This window comes from Ictidomys tridecemlineatus, chromosome 7 (genome assembly GCF_052094955.1).
Source record: "Ictidomys tridecemlineatus isolate mIctTri1 chromosome 7, mIctTri1.hap1, whole genome shotgun sequence".
Classification (NCBI taxonomy): domain Eukaryota; kingdom Metazoa; phylum Chordata; class Mammalia; order Rodentia; family Sciuridae; genus Ictidomys; species Ictidomys tridecemlineatus.
The window spans coordinates 197,913,676-197,932,463 of record NC_135483.1 but is presented as its reverse complement, the minus strand read 5'-3'; the positions used below and the strand labels follow the sequence as shown (position 1 = coordinate 197,932,463).

At 57.3% G+C, this 18,788-nt stretch overlaps 1 protein-coding gene and 1 long non-coding RNA gene across 17 annotated transcripts in view; one reads left to right on the top strand and one right to left on the bottom strand.

The window, feature by feature from the left end:
• LOC144365699 (uncharacterized) overlaps window positions 1-11,001 on the top strand; it is a 31,052-nt gene extending 20,051 nt beyond the window's left edge. For 12 of the 13 annotated variants that reach the window (XR_013424491.1, XR_013424496.1, XR_013424492.1 and 9 more), the window contains 2 exons: window positions 1,473-1,913; window positions 2,507-11,001. This is a non-coding gene — a long non-coding RNA (uncharacterized LOC144365699). Of the gene's footprint in view, window positions 1-1,472 lie in introns of all 13 variants that reach the window. The other variant, XR_013424487.1, reaches the window with a different exon arrangement.
• The window catches only part of Crocc2 (ciliary rootlet coiled-coil, rootletin family member 2), a 58,341-nt gene that overhangs the window by 25,749 nt on the left and 13,804 nt on the right, over window positions 1-18,788 (bottom strand). For all 4 annotated transcript variants that reach the window (XM_078018415.1, XM_078018416.1, XM_078018417.1 and 1 more), the window contains exons 6-19: window positions 15,645-15,748; window positions 15,085-15,282; window positions 14,751-14,847; window positions 14,585-14,680; window positions 14,254-14,460; window positions 13,857-14,056; window positions 12,491-12,619; window positions 11,940-12,084; window positions 11,497-11,643; window positions 11,078-11,287; window positions 5,042-5,235; window positions 2,458-2,585; window positions 1,996-2,165; window positions 1,305-1,490 (exon numbers count right to left, since the gene is read on the bottom strand). In XM_078018415.1, coding sequence (XP_077874541.1) covers window positions 1,305-1,490; window positions 1,996-2,165; window positions 2,458-2,585; window positions 5,042-5,235; window positions 11,078-11,287; window positions 11,497-11,643; window positions 11,940-12,084; window positions 12,491-12,619; window positions 13,857-14,056; window positions 14,254-14,460; window positions 14,585-14,680; window positions 14,751-14,847; window positions 15,085-15,282; window positions 15,645-15,748 — 2,211 coding nt within the window. The remainder of the gene's footprint in view (window positions 1-1,304; window positions 1,491-1,995; window positions 2,166-2,457; window positions 2,586-5,041; window positions 5,236-11,077; window positions 11,288-11,496; window positions 11,644-11,939; window positions 12,085-12,490; window positions 12,620-13,856; window positions 14,057-14,253; window positions 14,461-14,584; window positions 14,681-14,750; window positions 14,848-15,084; window positions 15,283-15,644; window positions 15,749-18,788) is intronic.

The window sequence follows — 18,788 nt, the reverse complement described above, 5'->3', positions numbered from 1 at the left end:
AGGTGGGTGGGTGGATGGCTGGCTGGATGACATGTTGATGGGTAGGTGGGTAGATGGCTGGCTGGCTGGATGACGTGTTGATGGGTAGGTGGGTGGGTGAATGGGTGGGTGGATGGGTGGATGGGTGGTTGAGTGGATATTTGATGGGTAGGTGGGTTGATGAGTGGATGTGTGGATGGATGTGTTGATGGGTAGGTAGGTGGGTGGATGGATGGATGGATGTGTTGATGGGTAGGTGGGTAGGGGTGGGTGGCTGGATGGATGTGTTGATGGGTAGGTGGATGGGTGGATGGATGTGTTGATGGGTAGGTGGGTGGGTGGATAGGTGGATGGGTGGATAGGTGGATGGATGACGTGTTGATGGGTAGGTGGAGGGATGGGTGGATGTGTAGATGGATGTGTTGATGGGTAGGTGGGTAGATGGCTGGATGGATGTGTTGATGGGTAGGTAGGTGGGTGGATGGATGGATGGACGTGTTGATGGGTAGGTGGGTAGGGGTGGGTGGCTGGATGGATGTGTTGATGGGTAGGTGGATGGGTGGATGGATGTGTTGATGGGTAGGTGGGTGGGTGGATAGGTGGATGGATGACGTGTTGATGGGTAGGTGGAGGGATGGGTGGATGTGTAGATGGATGTGTTGATGGGTAGGTGGGTAGATGGCTGGCTGGATGTGTTGATGGGTAGGTAGGTGGGTGGATGGATGGATGGACGAGTTGATGGGTAGGTGGGTGGGTGGATGGGTGGATGGATGTGTTGATGGGTAGGTGGATGGGTGGATGGATGTGTTGATGGGTAGGTGGATGGGTGGATGGATGTGTTGATGGGTAGGTGGGTGGGTGGATAGGTGGATGGATGACGTGTTGATGGGTAGGTGGAGGGATGGGTGGATGTGTAGATGGATGTGTTGATGGGTAGGTGGGTAGATGGCTGGCTGGATGTGTTGATGGGTAGGTAGGTGGGTGGATGGATAGATGGACGTGTTGATGGGTAGGTGGGTGGGTGGATGGGTGGATGGATGTGTTGATGGGTAGGTGGGTGGGTGGATGGGTGGATGGATGTGTTGATGGGTAGGTGGGTGGGTGGATAGGTGGATGGATGACGTGTTGATGGGTAGGTGGGGGGATGGGGGGATGGGAGGATGATGGATGGCTGGGTAGGAGGGTGCTGTGGAGTACTGAAGCTGCTCCAGGGGTAACCTGGAAACGCGGCACATGCCTGGTGGCGGTGGCCCCAATACAGCCTTGTGCTGGGCTGGAGAGGAGAATATGGGGCGGTGGGCCCTTGCCTCCTGTGCCCCCATTACCTTCTGCATCTGGCGGAGGCTCTCCTGCTGCTCCTGCTCCAGAGTCTGTACTTCCTGCTCCAGGGTCTGCACTTCCTGCTCCAGGGTCTCCCTGGTGGCCGCACTTGTAGCCAGTAGCTCCCTCTCCTGCTGCAGCCTGTGAACAGCCAACTTCTTCTCCTCTGCCAGGGAGAGAATGAGGGCCTCCTATGGAGACAAAGGACAGGTGGCCAGGTCAGGCCAGGAGACCAGCAGGCACTGTGGTCCTGTGGGAGGCCCAAGGCCCTGCAGACCAGGGCTGGACAACCTGGCCAGCTGCCCTCCCCTTGTCTCCAAGACCCCAAATGAGCAGGGAAGACTCTTCAGGTCTCGACGCCACTGTCACACGTTCTTCCAACAGTTCCTGCGCCTCACCTGAACCCTACCCAGTGCCACTGATGGACACAGGCATAAAGTCCTGTCAAACCCAGCCTCTGGGGCCGCGGACGGCTCAGGTGGAACAAGGTTTCCTCCAGCTCCCGGCTGACCGGTGGGCCCAGCCCCTTCTGCAGAGGGAGCTGGCTCTGCACACCCACCTGCTCCAGCCCAGGAGCTCACTGGGCGGGCTGGTGCCACTGCTTGAACGTGATGGTGAGCCACCCAGGTTCCACCCCAGGGAGCATGTGACAAACACCCAGGATGTGGACAGTCCCAAGGTCCCTGGGAGGCAGACCTTCTCCCTCTGGAGCCGTGCCAGGTCCTCTTGGTGGGCCAGTGCCTGGCTCTCCAGGGCCAGCTGCAGATCCTGCTCCTGCTGCATCACCCGCCACTGCAGCCGCCCTACCTCCCGTTGCAGCTTTGCCTCCTGGACCGTCCAGTCCCTGTTCAGTCTGTCCATTTCCACTGCAAAGCCACAAGTGTGTCAGGCCCACCTGGTGCAGAGCCCACGAAGACGCCCCTGCTCCACCTGCGGCCAGCACATGGCCGGGTGGCCAAGCAGAGGCTCAGTCATAGGGAGTGGGCAGGAGGCTACACCCAGTTCTGAGCCTCAGGCTACTCCAGTGCAGGCCAGACAGGCTGGTGGCCTCCTCCGTGTGGCCCCTGAGTTACAAGAGCTCCAGGCCCCATTTGTGCCCCCTGGGCCCGGGGTGTGTGGGCAGTACACCTGGGGATGGATGTGTGCTCCCTGGGGCACCTTGTAAGGCCTGCTGCTCCAGCCGGGCACTCTGGGCCTCTCCCTCCAGCTGTTCCTGCTGGACATGCAGCTGCTTGGCCCGTTGCTGGGCTTCAAAGAGGCTGCTCTCCAGAGAGTCCCTCTCCAGCCTGCAGAGAAGCATCGGGCACATCACCCAGGAGCTCCTGCCAATGAGGAGTGGCTCTGAGCCGAGGCCAGGCCAGCAGATCAGCAGAACAGGGCTCCTTCGTTCCAAATTTCTAAGAATGAATTGGACCCTAACAAAACTGTTTCAGGTGGAATAAAAAGTCAAATGCAGAAACAAAGAACATTTACTAAGTCATAGCAAAACAACTCAGAACCAAAAAAAAATGGTAGGAAAAAACCTAAAGGGTACTTTGTATTCTTCTTAAGCAAGACCTGAAAACCAGAAGGGAAAGAAAGTCCAGCAGATCTGAAGAGAGGGACGGGGAGTATTCCTGTAGAAAAGAGTTCATAAATCAACTTAAAAGACGAGGAACAGATTGGAAGAAAATCTGCACTAAATGTATAAAGGATTAGCATCCATCACATGCAAAGAACTCCTACCAATCAACGAAAATCTGCCGTTCCTATTTAAAAAATGAGAAAAAATGACTGTTAAACACAAAGAAAATACAAATGGCTAAAAATAGGAAACTTGCTAGACCTCACAAATGCCAGGGAATTTAAACCACAGTCAGTGTTATTGATCACTTATCTGATTAGCAAAAGCTTAACAGTGACAACACTGCGTGTTGGCAAGGCCAGGGGACTCTAACGCGTGTCACGTGGGCTGTAGTTCCACTCACAGGGCTGTTTTACAGAAATACAGAGGTACTGACCACACACATGACCGTGCTCACTGGGGAAATGGGAGTCTGAGAAGTCACATGTCCTGACTCTGGCCACGGTGCAGCTGTCAACAAGGGCAACAAGACAAGCTTCTATTCTCTCCTGGCAAAGAGTCACCCCCAGCCACCCGCCACACTGGAACTTCACACGCAGTGTGATGGCGTGTGCTCGGCCTATGCACACAGATTGCATGGATGCACATGCTCAGAACACAAGAAAGCCTGAGTTATGGGCATTTCATCAGTACCAACACGCCCCTCCACATGCCGTGTGCATTTATGGTGAAAACACAACCAAACAACACACACAAACGCTCAAAGCACACAATCCGAAAGTGCCCAGACCCCACAGCTGGTGCACACAGGCAAAGCTCTTCCCGTCAGCCTCAACCTGCTCCTCCGTGACTTGCACCTGGCTTCTACCAGGAGTGTGGCCTGCGAGTCTGCCCCAGGAGCAGAGGCCCCACATGCCACAGGGTGGAGTGGCCAGGGCCAGCGGCCTGGGGAGCAGGTGGGAACCTGTCCATTCCCCTCGGTACAGCAGACCTGTGCGTCTGTGGGGTCCTCAGAGCCAGGGGCTGCCGCAGGATGATCTGAAGCTCACCAGCGCGGCAGCCCAGAGCCAGCAGAGAAGCGGAGGGAGGGGGCAGATGTGCTCTGGTGGAATCCCCACTGGGCTCGTGGCTTTCTGGGCTGAGGGGCTGCTGTGTGCAGTGGCCCTGGGTTCAGTGGTCAGGGCTGAGAGCAGGGGCCGTGGGACAAGGTCCTGGCCAGGGTGGTGTTTGGGGAACACACATTCCCAGGGCCAAGGAGCCCGCGAGGGCAGGCCTAGGGCCTGTGCTCCCGCCGACTCTGGGCGGCCTTCCCAGGTGTCTGCTCCTGCATTTGCAGGAGAGGTGTTTCCATGAAGAGGTTTGAGGACCTGAGACTAAGGTTTCTCACACCTCCCAGATGCTGGACCCCAGGAGGAAATCTTCTAGACACTTAGGTGTCCCCAAGAAGAGCTCGGTGGTGGGGAAGGCCCAGCCGGCCCTGGGTCATTGAATCAACATGACCAGGCTTACTAGGAGACAGGACCCATGACAAGGCACAGGCCTTGGAACCAGTTCAGGCCACAGCCTATGGCACCACCGACCCTGCCCACAAGTGCCCTTTTCAACTTCTGGACATTTCTCTTGACTTTGGTCTTTGGGGCTCCCCTTGACTCTTAGCCTTGTGCCTCCTGGGGTGCAGGATGGGCTTTAGACCCCACCCTGCACTCTGAGCCCTGTGGCTCCAGCTCCCAGGCCGCTGCAGGGCTGCCCAGAGGTTCAAGACGGCTGGCGGCAGCTCCTCAGGGACTGTGGGGAGGAAGGCCCTGGTGATGGCTGACCTTCTTTTGCCCTCTCCAGCTGAGCCCACCTAGCACTGAGGGAGGAAGGAGCAGGTCCTGGGGACTGTGGGCTTGCCTGAGCAGCCTTGTCTGAAGCAAGACATTCCACGTCTTCCTGCCACTGGCCTGAGCCAGCTCTCTGCTACTTGCCACCTGTCTTCGGAAAGGTGACCCCAGGACTATCCCTGGGTGTGCCTTGTACAGAGACGCTGTGTGTCACCCCAAGGCATCTTTCCCTCCCTCAAAGCCCACCCTCCACACACACAGCAGACCTCCCTGTGCCTCCCACCACTGCCCACCACCCTGCAGGTCTCCAAGGTCAGGGCCATGGGACACGCTCTGACCGGCGGCTCACGGGCACCTGAGGTCAGATGCTTCCTCAGCTGAGAGCTGCCCCTGCCTCTCCAGGGCCTCCTGCTGGGCCAGCAGCCGGACTCGCTCCTCAGTCAGAGCAGCCTTGGCCTTCAGGGCTTGCTGCAGAGTGTCCGTCTGGGTGTCCCGGTCCTGCAGGCACTGTGCCAGCTGCTTCTCCAAGGCCTGTTTTCTGCATGTGACCTGGGGGAGGGGGACAGTGTGGCAGAGAAAGAGAGTAGGTGGGTGGGTGGGGGGCTGCTGAGGGAAAGGAGACGTTCTCAGACTGGCCCAGAGGCGAACGTGGAGGTCGTGGGTAGACGTGGACGTGTCGAACCTCAGGATGCACACGCACCTTTCAGAACAGAGGGGAGCTCGACTCCCCGAACCACAACAGAGATGCTGTTAAGCTGGGCTCTTCCAGTGAGGACCAGCCGCCACACTCCATTGGGCCACGAGTTTCTAGGGGGCAGGACACGTGGTCTGGACGGGTCAGGAGCAGTAACAGAGGAAGAGTGGTGCCGGCCAGCGGTTCCACAAGGGAATCAAGAGGTTAAGACAGAGTGTGTCCCAGGAGAGAGCAGGTGCCAAGGAGCCAAGATCCTGAAGAGAAGGGAAGCAGGAATGGGCCCACCATGTGCCGTCTCTTCTCTGTTCAAACCATTTGCTGATTTAAAGTCCAGCTGAGAAACTGACTTGCCAGGGGACTAGCCTCACGTCATCTCCACAGACTCAAAGAAAGCACTGAGCAGAATTTAGAGCTCCTATTGATTTTTAAAAACCTCAGCCTACAGGAATGAGAGGCTATTCCCAATCTGATAAAAGGCATCTATAAAAGGCATATAAATAGTATCATAGCTGATATTAGAATATCGTATCATTCCTTCATGACTGAGTTTAGTGGAAGGATGATCACTCACCACTTCCATTCAACTTTGTTCCGCAGGTCATATTGATAAGAGAAGAAAAAGAAAAGATATTGAAGAAGGAAGTACAGTTGTTCCTCAAAGGTGCACCAATGAGTAATTTGTCAGATTCCAATTCTGGCAAAGCAATGACAAGAAAATAAAGTACTCATGAGCATAAATGCAAAAATCTGTACTTATAAAATGATAGTAGATAAATGAATTTGTCACGGTCACATGTTTAAAGTCAATACGTGACATTCTATCCCTATATATTAATAGTGAACAATAGGAAAATGCAATTGACCAGCAATGCAATTTACAATGTCAAATTTTGAAGTTAATCTAATAAAAAGGCCTCTATGCTTAAAACTATAAAACATGGCTGCAATAAATAAAATGTAGACATGATTCTCCTTGATCATGGGTATACTATATTCACGGATAAAAGACTCAGTGTAGTCAAGATTTGTCATCTCCTCAAATTGACCTACAAACTCAACCAAATCCTATTCAAAGTCCTAACAGGCTTTTTTATAGGGGGGGTATGAATTGCCAAGAGGATTCTAAAATACAGATGACTGCAAAGAATTCAGAAACAGATTGAAAAAGGAAAGCAAGTCAGGAATACACATACTACATGATGTTAAGAGTTTCTATGACCAGACAGGAGTTTTGGTGAAAGAATGAGGAGGTAGATTTATGTGCCAAGTCCCACGTGTACAATTTATTTTCAGCAAGTTGCCAAGATGATTCAAGGATGAAGGAGAGTTTCTTTAAAAAATGGTGGTGGAACAGCTGGATATTAGTATGAAAAATAAGGGGCCTTCGTGCAGTGGTTCTTGAACTTGGTGTGCAACAGAATCACCCGGGAGGGGGGCTAATCAAATTTCAGATTTCTGGATCCTCTTCATGGAGCTTCTGAGTCAGTGGGTCTTGGGTGGGGCATGAGAATTTGCATTTTAAAAGTCCCCAGAAGGTGCTTATACTGCTTCAATTCACTTGGGAAACCACACAAATAACTGGAAATGAAGCAAAGACCTCAACTGAAGTCAGATAAGCCTAGGAGGCTATCTTCTTGTCCTTAGGCAAAAACCTCTTCAGAAAATACTGACTTGTGAACTGGGGATCTGTTCAGTGGTTGAGTGCTTGCCTAGTGTGCCTGGGGCCCTGAGTTCAATTCCCCGCACAGCAAAAAAAAACCCAAAAAACAAAAAACAAAAAACTTAGAATTAAAAATTTGCCAAAATTAAAATTTTATATCCATCAAAACTATTATTAAGAAAACATGGGCTGGGGCTGGGGCTCAGTGGGGCTGGGGCTAGGGCTCAGTGGCATGTGTGAAGCACTGGGTTCGATCCTCAGCACCACATAAAAATTAACAAATAAAATAAAGGCATTCTGTCTATCCACAACTACAAAAAAATTAGAAAAAAAAAAGAAGACATAAAAGTAAGACACCAACTTGGGCAAGAGTTGGCAGTGCATCTATCTCTCTGATGAAGTACTCGTGTCTGCGAGATAAGAAGAATTTCTAGATACATCCACAACCAAAATATGAGAACACAATCTTAAAATGGGCGGAGGACCTGAGCAGACATGGATACTCAGTGAGCACGTGAAACGCCAGTAGCTCACGGGCCAGTGTGAATCAAAAGCTCGGTCACGTGTGACTTCACAACAGAAGAGCTAAAGAGCACAACATCAGGTGCTGACAGACCAAGAAGGTGAAAGATCTTTGACAGATTCTAAGAAGCAGATTTGGAAACTCCAGTTGCAGCAGAGTCGCGGGGGACGGGACTCAAGGCTGGAGAGCGGCCCCTCTTCCACGAGGGACTGTGGCAGGTGCTGGATTTCAGTTGTGAACAGGGACTTGGAATGGGAAGGGAGGCCTCAATGCTGAGCACCGTGGTGGCACTCTGGTGGCACTCAGAGGACCAGGATAAGGTGAAGACACCCCAAACCCAGCCAGGAAAGGCCTCAGCAGCATGCCTGAGTGCGTCCGTGCCTCTGCGGTCCCCGAAGCTGCCGCGGGAGTGGTTTAGTCAGCTGTTGGCTGCTGTGACCAGAGACCCAACAAGAACAATTCTAGAAGGGGAGGAGTTGATTTTGGAGCCTGCTTTCAGAGGTCTCTGTCCGTAGATGGCAACTTGTTGGCTCTGTGCCCAGGAAGACGCAGCGCGTCATGGCGGAAGGGAGTGGAGGGGGAAGGCAGCTGGGGACTGGCTGGCTGGCAGGAAGCAGGGAGAGCACTGCACTCACCAGGAACAACACACAGACCCAAAGCCACAGTCCTGGGACCCACCTCGTCCAGCCACACCCCACCTGCTTCTGGCCACCACCCAGTCAGTCCCACGAGTGGACCAATCCCCTGATTAGGTCACCACTCTCCTTCTGGAGTCACTTCCAAGTGTCCTTGTATCACCTCACACATGAGCTTTGGGGACACCCCTTATCTAACTCAGAACAGGAGCCTACACTTTCCTGTGTCTGGGAACCAGCAGCAAAAGTCCGACCCTGACCCAGCAGGTACTGGCCTTGAGGACCGCCTGGCTAGGGGAGAAATCTGAGATAGCTGCTCAGAGCTCCGGGCAGGGGAAGCCAAGCTACGAACAAAAGTTGCTTTGCAATATGTCGAGTCAGCTTTTTCACTGCTGTGACGGACGGACGGGCCAGGACCACTGTAGAGAAGAAAGTTATGGAGGGCTCACGGTTTCAGAGGCCGGCTCCATTCCTCAGGGCTTGAGACGGGGCTGAACCTCATGGTGAATGTGTGGCAGAAGGAGGCGGCTCACATCATGGTGATCAAAAAGCAGAGAGAGACTCCACTGGCCAGAGACAAGTCTACACCCCACAGCCACGCCCCATGCCCACCTCCTCCAGCCACAGCCCAGCTGCCCCAGTCACCACGCAGGTGACCCTCAGGTGGCTGATTCACTGACTGGGTCAAGGCTCTCACAGCCCAGCACTTCTCCTCGGAACCTCCCTGCCGGTCTCCCACACGAGCTTTGGGGGACACCATGACAAATCAGGACTGTCCACCCGGAACTCAGCCAGGGGATGGGTGGGGCCACATTCGGGGCGAGGGGTGGTGTGTCGTGGGTCGGCCACCGCCCCGCCCCGCTCGAGGGCCGAGTGGGCTCCAGTGCACCTCCTCTCTCTTCTTCTGCCCTTCTCCTTTATTTATTTTCTTCTCCTTGTAACATTGAACATTTAATTTCATTTTCTTCTTCCATCTCTTTCTTTCCTCTACAATTAAAAAATCTTTTTTTTGATATTTATTTTTTTAGGTGTAAGTGGACCCAATATCTCTATTTTCATGTGGTGCTGAGAATCGAACCCAGGGCCTCACATGTGCTAGGCAAGCGCTCTACCACGGAGCCACAGCCCCAGCCCAATTAAAAAATCTTTAAGTTCATCTTTTCTTTCTCTTTTTTCTTCCACTTTCTTGTTTCCCACTTTTTAATTTTTCCTTTTTTTTTGTATTATTTTCTTCTTTTTAAAAAAATTGTGTGTGTGTGTGTGTGTGTGTGTGTGTGTGTGTGTGTGTGTGTGTGATCTGTGTTACTGGGGATTGAATCAAGGCTTCGTGGATGCTGGGCAAGTATTCTACTGAGTTACTTTTCCAACTCATTTTACTTATATTTTGAGGCAGGGTCTCACCATGTTGTCCAGGCTGGCCTTGAACTTGTGATCCTCCTGCCTCAGCCTCCCAAGTCACTGTGGTCACAGGTGTGTGCCACCCCTGTGCCCAGGCTACTTAAAATTTTTTTCTTTATTAATCAGCGACTTTTCAGCTCATTCTGCATTATTTTGTCCTTTTCTGTTGTCACTGACGCTGCCGTGGTGGCTGTTTTTGTTACGACGACATTTCCATACCTGGCTTGTTTGGATCCAGCAGTCGTTCCTCTCACTCATGTTCTTCTTTCTCAGCAGATTGAGCCCAGTGCCTCCAGCATGCGGCAGGCATTTGGTGCTGACCTCCACCCCCAGCCCAGTTGAGAGAAACTGTCTCAGTCCAGCCATGACTCAGCCCCGCTCAAACCTGAGCGAATGATTTGTCTTAAACAGAAGGCGAGATAAGTCTCTGCCCCAGGTAAGCAGGGCTGGGGACGCCCCAAGTCCTCATCTTGGCCATTCACCCCGGAGCTACAGCAAAGAGGCACCACACCGTGAGGGACCGGAGCAGCAGTGGCTCCCACACCCTTTCCGGCTGCACGAGTCTGGAGGAGTGACCAGAGAGTGACCTGATACACACCACTGTCTGCCTTCACCTGCCTCAACTTCCACAGGGTTCCCGCCTCGTGAGACACACAGGGTCACTTAGGTTCCAACAGAGCATGTGCTGTGTCAAAACTCACTGGTGACATCCCCCAAACCACGGGGAAACACTGGTCTCCATTTGGAATTGAGCTCAGCACTGTGCCCAGCCTGGCTCTCCTGGACGCGTGTCATTAGGAAGCCCTCACACAGAAACGGAACGAGGTTCCACCCAAGCAGATGCACGAATCTCAACACGGAGACACAAAGACTCTGAAAAAACCAGGCAACACGGCTTCTTGAAAAGCTAACGGCTCTAGAAGATCCACGGCTGACTCCAAAGATAGACGGTAAAGGGTTCAAAGGACTAATTTAAAAAACGACTGATGAGTTTAAAGAGAACGCAAATGAACAACTGAATGAATTCAGGAAGGCGATTCAGGACATGAAAACCGACTTAATAAAGAGTAGAGATTCTGAAAAAGAACAAAACAGAAATATCGGGAATGAGAAGCTCAGTAAGTCAAATGAGAATTCAGTTAAATGCCCCACCACAGACCAGATCCAGCAGAAGGAACACCGGGGCTTGAAGAGACAGTTTGAATGAAAGAAGCCAGACCCAGAAAGACAAGTGTCACAGGTCTCTGTCACAGTGGACCTGGGGCTGGGGGAAAGACACCAAAATGTCAGGGACCAGGCACACTAGGCACACCTGTGACACCTGAGGCCCAGGCAGGGGCTCCTGGTTCAAAGTCAGCCTCAGCAGATCAGTGAGACTTGTTCTAAAATAAAGAATAAAAGGAAAGAGGAAAGTCCAGTGCTGACTCCCTGGCGCCACGGGGTCCACCAGGCCCTGCCACCTGTCCACAGCCCGGCCTCACCTGGTCCACCTGCTCCTGGAGCTGGGCCTTCTCACACCTGAGCTGGGTCACCTGCCCCTCCAGCTGTTCCTGCCGCTCCTCCAGGCGCCCGCAGGCCTCCTGCAGGCCCCTCCGCTCTGCCCGTGCGCAGGCCAGCTGCTCCTGGGCAGCCCCCTGCCGCTGCTCCAGGGCCTTGTGCTGCTCCCGCAGCTGGTCCCGCTCCTGCTCCAGCTGAGGGAAGAAGGAGGCGTCTGCACCAGCCCCACACCTCTCACCCTGGCCCCACGAGGCAGGGGCTCTGCCCAGGCCTGCCCCGGGCACTGCCCTTCCTCGCTCAGGCCCCTGTCCATCCCGTCATCTGCTCTCAGGGCGGGGCCTCGGTCGGGAAGGAAGAGGACCTGGGGGTGAATGAGCCGAGGCCCTGGAGCCGGGCCGCTCACCTGGAGCACCACGTGGCTCAGGGAGCCCTTGTCCCGGGCCAGCCCCTCCATCAGGGCCGCCATGGCGGCCAGGGACTCCCGCTGCTCCACCCCCTCCGACTTCAGCCGCGTCACGAGCCGTTCCAGGTCAGCGTGGCTGGACTCAGCCTGGGGGCAGTGGCCATCCAGAGGGATTTCAGGGAGGAACTGGAAGATCCCCGGCAGAGCCCCGGTGCTGGGAGAGAAGGAGCCCCACCTGCGCAGCTGTGGGGGCTGGGCCTGGGCGGGGCGTGGAGGAGGCAGAGAGTGGCCCCGACCCAGGCTCCAGCCGGAGGGGTGACCTGGCTCAGGGAGAAGCCTGGGAAGCAGGCGTCCCTGGTGGGGGGCGGCCGGGGACCCAGGTGGGCACGCAGAGGGTGGGGTGAGGCCTGGGAGAACCTGGCACTGAGGGGCATGGCCCGTACCCGGGCCAGGGTGCCGCGCAGGCCCTCCCGTTCGCTCTCCACGAGGTCCCGCTGCAGCTGCGCGGCACTCAGAGCCTCCCGGGCCACGGCCAGCTCCTTCCTGAGCCCAGAGACCTTCTCCTCCAGCTGCTGCAGGCGCCTCTGTCTGCGGTCGGGGGCAACGGGCCAGGCGTGAGGTGGCCCCAGGTGAGTGGGGACGCCCAGGAGACCACAGCAGGGCTACCGCCAGCAGCCCCTCCAAGCACAGAGCCCTGTGAGGAGCGTGGGGTTTCGGGGTCTCCCCAGGTGGCCTCAGGCACACGCCTGGGGGGTGGGCACTCACGGGGAGGACACCCACGTCTGCTGGCCCACAGGGGGATGCCCCAGGGGCCGACTCTGGGCTGAGGCAGCGGTCTGGGCTGGGCTGGGCGGGGAAGAGCCCTCTGCCCCTCACTTCCCTGCGGTGCAACAGGTAAGGCCACAGGCCCCCAGTGGACGGACTCTGAGGCCAGAGAGGGACGAGATGGCCCCAGGCCACACAGCTGGGCACAGAGCCGGTTCTCTCTGCCCACCTGGCCTCCAGCTCGCGATGGCTCTGCCTGTCCTGCTCCGCCCTCTGTAGGCTCCTCTGCAGCTCTGCCTCTCCCAGATCCGCCCTGGCCCTCAGCTCCTCCACCACGGCCTCCAAGGCCACCTTTTCCCTGGGTGCACAGGAGGAGGTCAGGGTGGCCCCAGGACCTCACTGGACACATTCAGTGTGTGCCCAGGAGGGTGGTCAGCGGGACATGGTGGACACGGGTCCCTGGAGGTCGCAGCAGGTGGAAAGGGCTCCAGGAGGCACAGGCAGGGTCAGGGCTAGGGTCAGGGTCAGGGCTAGGGTCAGGGTCAGGGTCAGGGCTAGGGTCAGGGTCAGGGTCAGGGCTAGGGTCAGGGTCAGGGTCAGCCTGTGGGCAGGAAGGAGCCCCAGGCACGAGGGGCCTGAGTGGTGCACATGCTGAGACCCCTGCTGGCAGGACACCTCCCTGGCTGGCACACCCCGACCGCGGCTCTTCCCCAGGACCCAGGTCTCACCCCTGTGCCCTGCTGCACCCAGCTCCAGTCCGTCTGCCCTGTCCCCCCCGTCAGCTGCTCCTCCTCCACTCTGGCCCTCAGCATCCTCAAATGACCCTTGAACCGAGCCCTCCTCCCTGCCAAGGGGCAGTCAGGCCTGTCCACCTGACCCCAGCAGATGTCCCTCCCTCTGTCCCTGAGCACTGTGGCGACCCTTCCTCTGGGCCAGGCTCGCTGCCCGGCTCGCTCTCCTGAGCCACAGCTCTCTCACCCTGCACCCAGCCCAGCTCCCTGCTGGGAAGGACCTCTGCCCCGGCCTCATGCCCCTGCTTCACCTGGATCCCCACACCCTGGTGGGGCTGTGCCTCTGCCTGCCCTCTGTCACCTCCCCCTGTGCCTTGCAAGGTGGCACTGGGACTGCTGCCGTGTCCAGCCCTCCCTCAGGCCACCCAGCGGAGCTGCTGTGAAGGGTGCAGGGACGAGAGGGCATGGGCTGCATCTTTCTGCTCCTGGGGTGGCACCTCCTGCAGGAAGCCTTCCTGGCCTCAGCCGGCTTACCCAGGCCCTCACCGCCACAGCCCAGGCGGAGGCGTGTGGATGGCCACCCAGGGCCTCAGGTCCTGGGGGCAAGGGAAGGGCCTCCCAGAGGGGACCTGCGGCAGGCAGGCGGGAGACAGAGCCGCGCTGGGCCTGCTGGGCTGGGGCTGTGGTGCATGGAGGCTCAGCCTGTGGACAGAGGGCAGTCTGCACCGGGATCCCCTGTGTACAGTAGGACGGGACACAGGGCAGGGGTGACCTGGAGGTTCAGTCGGGAGGCTCGGCCTCCTGCATGCAGTGTGGGCTCTCAGAGCCAGCCCTGCTGCCCCCGCCATGCCCGCTTCCTGCCACCTTCCCAAGAGCTCTGCCGTCCTCTGGCCGTGCCTGGCCTCACGCCTCTGGGCCTCCAGCTTGCCCAGGAGGGCCTCGTGTTCCTGAGTCCTGCTCTGCAGGAGCCTCCGCGAGGCCCGAAGCTCCTGCTGGCACGTGGACAGCTGCTCCTGGAGTCCGGCCGTGGCCTCCTGGGAGGACTGTAGCTGCAGACGCAGCTCCTGCCGGACAGGCACCCTGTGAGCCGAGAGGCCCCGGGCTCCGACTCCCCCAGAAGGAACTAGAACCAGAGCCCTCCCTGGCCCCGTGGGGCCCGGGCTCACCAGGGCAGTGGAGGGGTGGCCTGAGCTGACCTCCCCAAGCTGAGGGAGACACGCGCAGCTCTGCCTCCGCTGCCCCGGGGACCACAGCCGCCCACCTGCTCCCGATGTCTCCTCCTCTCAAGGGCTGTCTGCACGGCCCGCAGTGCTGGGTCCAGGTGGGCTGGGGAGTGGGCCCGTGGGGAGGACGCAGCCTGACGGGGGGACGTGGCCCGTGGGGGGCTGCTCAGCTGGCTCCGCGCCTCCTGGCCATCAGTGCTGCTGCCCCCTGCCAGCTCCAGGCTCCAGGAGTCCCCCAGAGCCGCCTTAGGGTGCAGAGGGGAAGGGGCGGGAGACGCAGGCTGTGAGGAAGTGGGCCTCCCGCAGGCCCTGGGAGCAGGGGCCCTGCGGGTCGTCCGGCTGTACCACCAGGGCTCAGGATGGGCGCACCTCTGTGATGCTGGCCAGTACCCGCTGCAGGGATCCCACCTCGTCCCTCAGGGTGTCCAGGGCCAGCTGGCCCCCGTCCCTGTCGCGAGGGGACTCCTGCAGGGAGAGACCCTTAGCCAGGCAGACAGCTGGCCTCCAGCCCAGCTCCCATTTCCAGCCCACGAACCGGTCTCTGGCCGTCGGTCCTGCGGGAGTCCACGGTCCTTTCCCGTGACCCATTCTGCTGTGTGAGCTTGTCCACCAGCAGTGTCTGCTCCGAGAGTCTGGGGAGGAGCTGGGGGTAAGTGAGGGGCCTGGGGACGGCCTGGTTTTGTCCAGATTCCTGCTGCAGTGGGGCCTCCCTGTGGTGCCAGGGCCACGCCTCTGCTGATCTCATGCCTCTCCTGCTCTAGAACCTTCAATGGCTCCCATGGTCTCAGGAGTGAAGCACAGACCCTGAGCCAGCCTTCAAGGCCACACCCTGGCAAGCGGAGGAGATGTGGGTGTCCTTCCTGGCTCACCTGGCCTGCAGCTCCGCCTTCTCTGCATCCCAGCGGCCCTGCAGCTGCAGCGTCTCCCTGACCTGGTCTCGCAGCCGCTGCTCCAGGGCGCTGGTGGGGCTGCTGGCAGCCGGTCGCAGGTTGGAGTCGAGGCTGCGGCAGGCAGCGTGCAGACGCCGGGCTGTCCAGGCAGCCTGGGCCTGCATGTCCGCGAGAGCCCTGGAGAAAAGGCCATGCCGTCGTCCTCAGGACCTGGGCAGGCTCTGGGCCAGGAGGTGTGCAGCCGGGTCACATGGCCGCTGGCCGTCCTGGGGGGGCCCACAACAGCAGGACAGCAAGCTCATAGCCAGGGCAGGGCCAGCAGGGCTGAGGCCATGAGAAGTACCTCGAGGGCCATCAGGGTGGCCTGGGAACTGGCCAGAGCCAGAAGCTCTGCAGTGGGAGTCCTCCTGCAGCCAGGCCACCTGCTCCCCTCCCCCTTATTCACCCTCCCCCACTTCCCCTTCCACCTGTCCAGCCAGGGCCCCGACAGGGTGCCCCTGTCCCCTGCTCAGGAGTGGCCTGGGCACAGATGCACTCACCTCTCCGTGGCCACCCGCAGCTGGGCCATGTGTCCCCTGAGCTCTGAGGCCTGTCTCCACAGGAGCAGGAGACGCCATGGCTGCCCAGGGCCCATCCGCTGGGTCTGCAAGCAAGAGGCCCATGTCCACTGCAGATGGGGGCCATTGGTCCCTGCTCACTACCCTCTAGGGGTCCTGCTAAGCTGACTCCGGGAGGCTGCAAGTGGGACTTGTATCACCTACCAGGTCCCAAGGTCCCCGTGTCCTACAGGCAAATAAGTTCTGAGCTCCCCACCCACCCTGGGGACAACGCTAGGTCCTGCGGAAGAGGAAGACGCCGTGTCCTCCCGGGGCATCCCAGGAAGGGGTCCAGGGGCGGGGGAGCAGGCCACTGCAGGGCTGTGTGCGCCCAGAGGTCCAGCCTCGCGGAGTGCAGTCCCACCACCTCTGCATCCTGCACTCTGCTGCCTCTGGCCAGGTGGCCGCTGGAACCCACAGGGTCCTCAGGCCCAGGGCTTTCCTGGTCTCATGGCCTGTCCTGCTGGTTCGGCCCACCCAGCACTCCTCAGCCAGCTCTCAGGAGGCCACGCCACCCCTGGCTGGACCCCGCATCTGAGCCTCTCCCCTGGCGAGCCCAGGACCCCTTCACACACCCTCAGTGCAGTGTGCCGGGCCACAGCGGGGAGCTCACTGGGCCAGGCACACCCCACCTCTGGAGTGACCATCCAGGGCGGGAAGAGACGTCTTCTCCACACCACCCCACGGAGCCCAAGTCTGCAGACCCAGCCCCTCTCCCTGGGCAGGCTGGCCGGCCACAGTGGGAGCTATTGAGGGTTCTATAGCAGCAGAGGCGTGCCATCAGGCAGACCTGAGTTGACGGCTTCTCCTGGGTCCACCTCACGATGCTTGGTCTCCTTCTGTTTGGGGTGATTTTTAATTTTTTAACTCATTTTCTAGCTGCTTATTTCCCGTGGAACTTTGTGGTACCTCTTGGAGATCCAGGGTGAAGCCTCAGGCGGACCTAGTGGGGTCTGGAGCCAAGGAGGCAATTTCTTGCCAAACGGAGAAACTTGTTCCTTGACCCAAGGGCCCTGAGGCCCAGCCAAACCCAGGCACATCCTGCGCAGTGTCCCCAGTGCAGCAGGGCGGGTGGGCCAGAGGCGAGCTGCAGCTTCAAGCCACGCACACACGCCACACTCCCAGGCCACGCGCACACTCACACACACCCACGTACACCACACACTCACCCACGTACACCACACACACACTCACACACACACACTCACACACATCCACACACGCATTCCCACACACCCACGTACACCACACACCCACCCACGTACACCACACACACACTCACGTACACCACACACACACTCACACACACACACTCACACACATCCACACACGCATTCCCACACACCCACATACACCACACACACACTCACACACACACACATCCACACACGCATTCCCACACACCCACGTACACCACACACACACTCACACACACACATCCACACACGCATTCCCACACACCCACGTACACCACACACACACTCACACACACACATCCACACACACACTCACACACACACATCCACACACGCATTCCCATACACCCACGTACACCACACACACACTCACACACACACATCCACACACGCATTCCCACACACCCACGTACACCACACACACACTCACACACACACATCCACACACACACTCACACACACACACATCCACACACGCATTCCCACACACCCACGTACACCACACTCACACACACACATCCACACACGCATTCACACACACCCACGTACATCACACACACACTCACACACACACATCCACACACACACTCACACACACTCACACACATCCACACACGCATTCCCACACACCCACGTACACCACAGACACACTCACACACACACATCCACACACGCATTCACATACACACCCACGTACACCAAAGACACACTCACGTACACCACACACACACTCACACACACTCACACACACACGCATTCCCACACACCCACGTACACCACACACACACATCCACACACGCATTCCCACACACCCACGTACACCACACACACACCCACGTACACCACACACACACTCACACACACACACATCCACACACGCATTCCCACACACCCACGTACACCACACACACACACATCCACACACGCATTCCCACACACCCACGTACACCACACACACACTCACATCCACACACGCATTCCCACACACCCACGTACACCATACACACACTCACACACACACACATCCACACACGCATTCACACACACCCACGTACACCACATACACACACATTCACACACACCCACATATACCACACACACGCTCATAAACCCACACACTCACACACCCACACACACTTGTGCATACAGGCACTCACACACACTCCCTTACACACACCATGTGCACACACACACACTCACACACCCACACACACTATGTGCATACAGGCACTCACACGCACACTCCCTTACACACACCATGTGCACACACACACACACACCCACACACTATGTGCATACAGGCACTCACATGCACTCTTTTACACCATGCACACACACATGCTCAGACACAGACACTCACACACCCACACACACTATGTGCACACAGGCACTCACAGGCACACTCCCTTACACACACCACACATACACACATGCTCATACACTCACAGACACTCACACACCCACACACACTATGTGCACACAGGCACTCACATGCACTCCCTTACACACACCACACTCACACATGCTCATACACTCACACACACTCACACACCCACACATACTATGTGTATACATGCACTCACATGCACTCCCTTACACACACCACACATACATACATGCTCATACTCTCACAGACACACACCCACACACACTATGTGCACACAGGCACTCACAGGCACACTCCTTTACACACACCACACACACACATGCTCATACACTCACACACACTCACACACCCACACATACTATGTGTATACATGCACTCACATGCACTCCCTCACACACACCACACATACACACATGTTCATACACTCACACACACTCACATACCCACACATACTATGTGCACACAGGCACTCACATGCACTGCCTTATACACACCACACATACA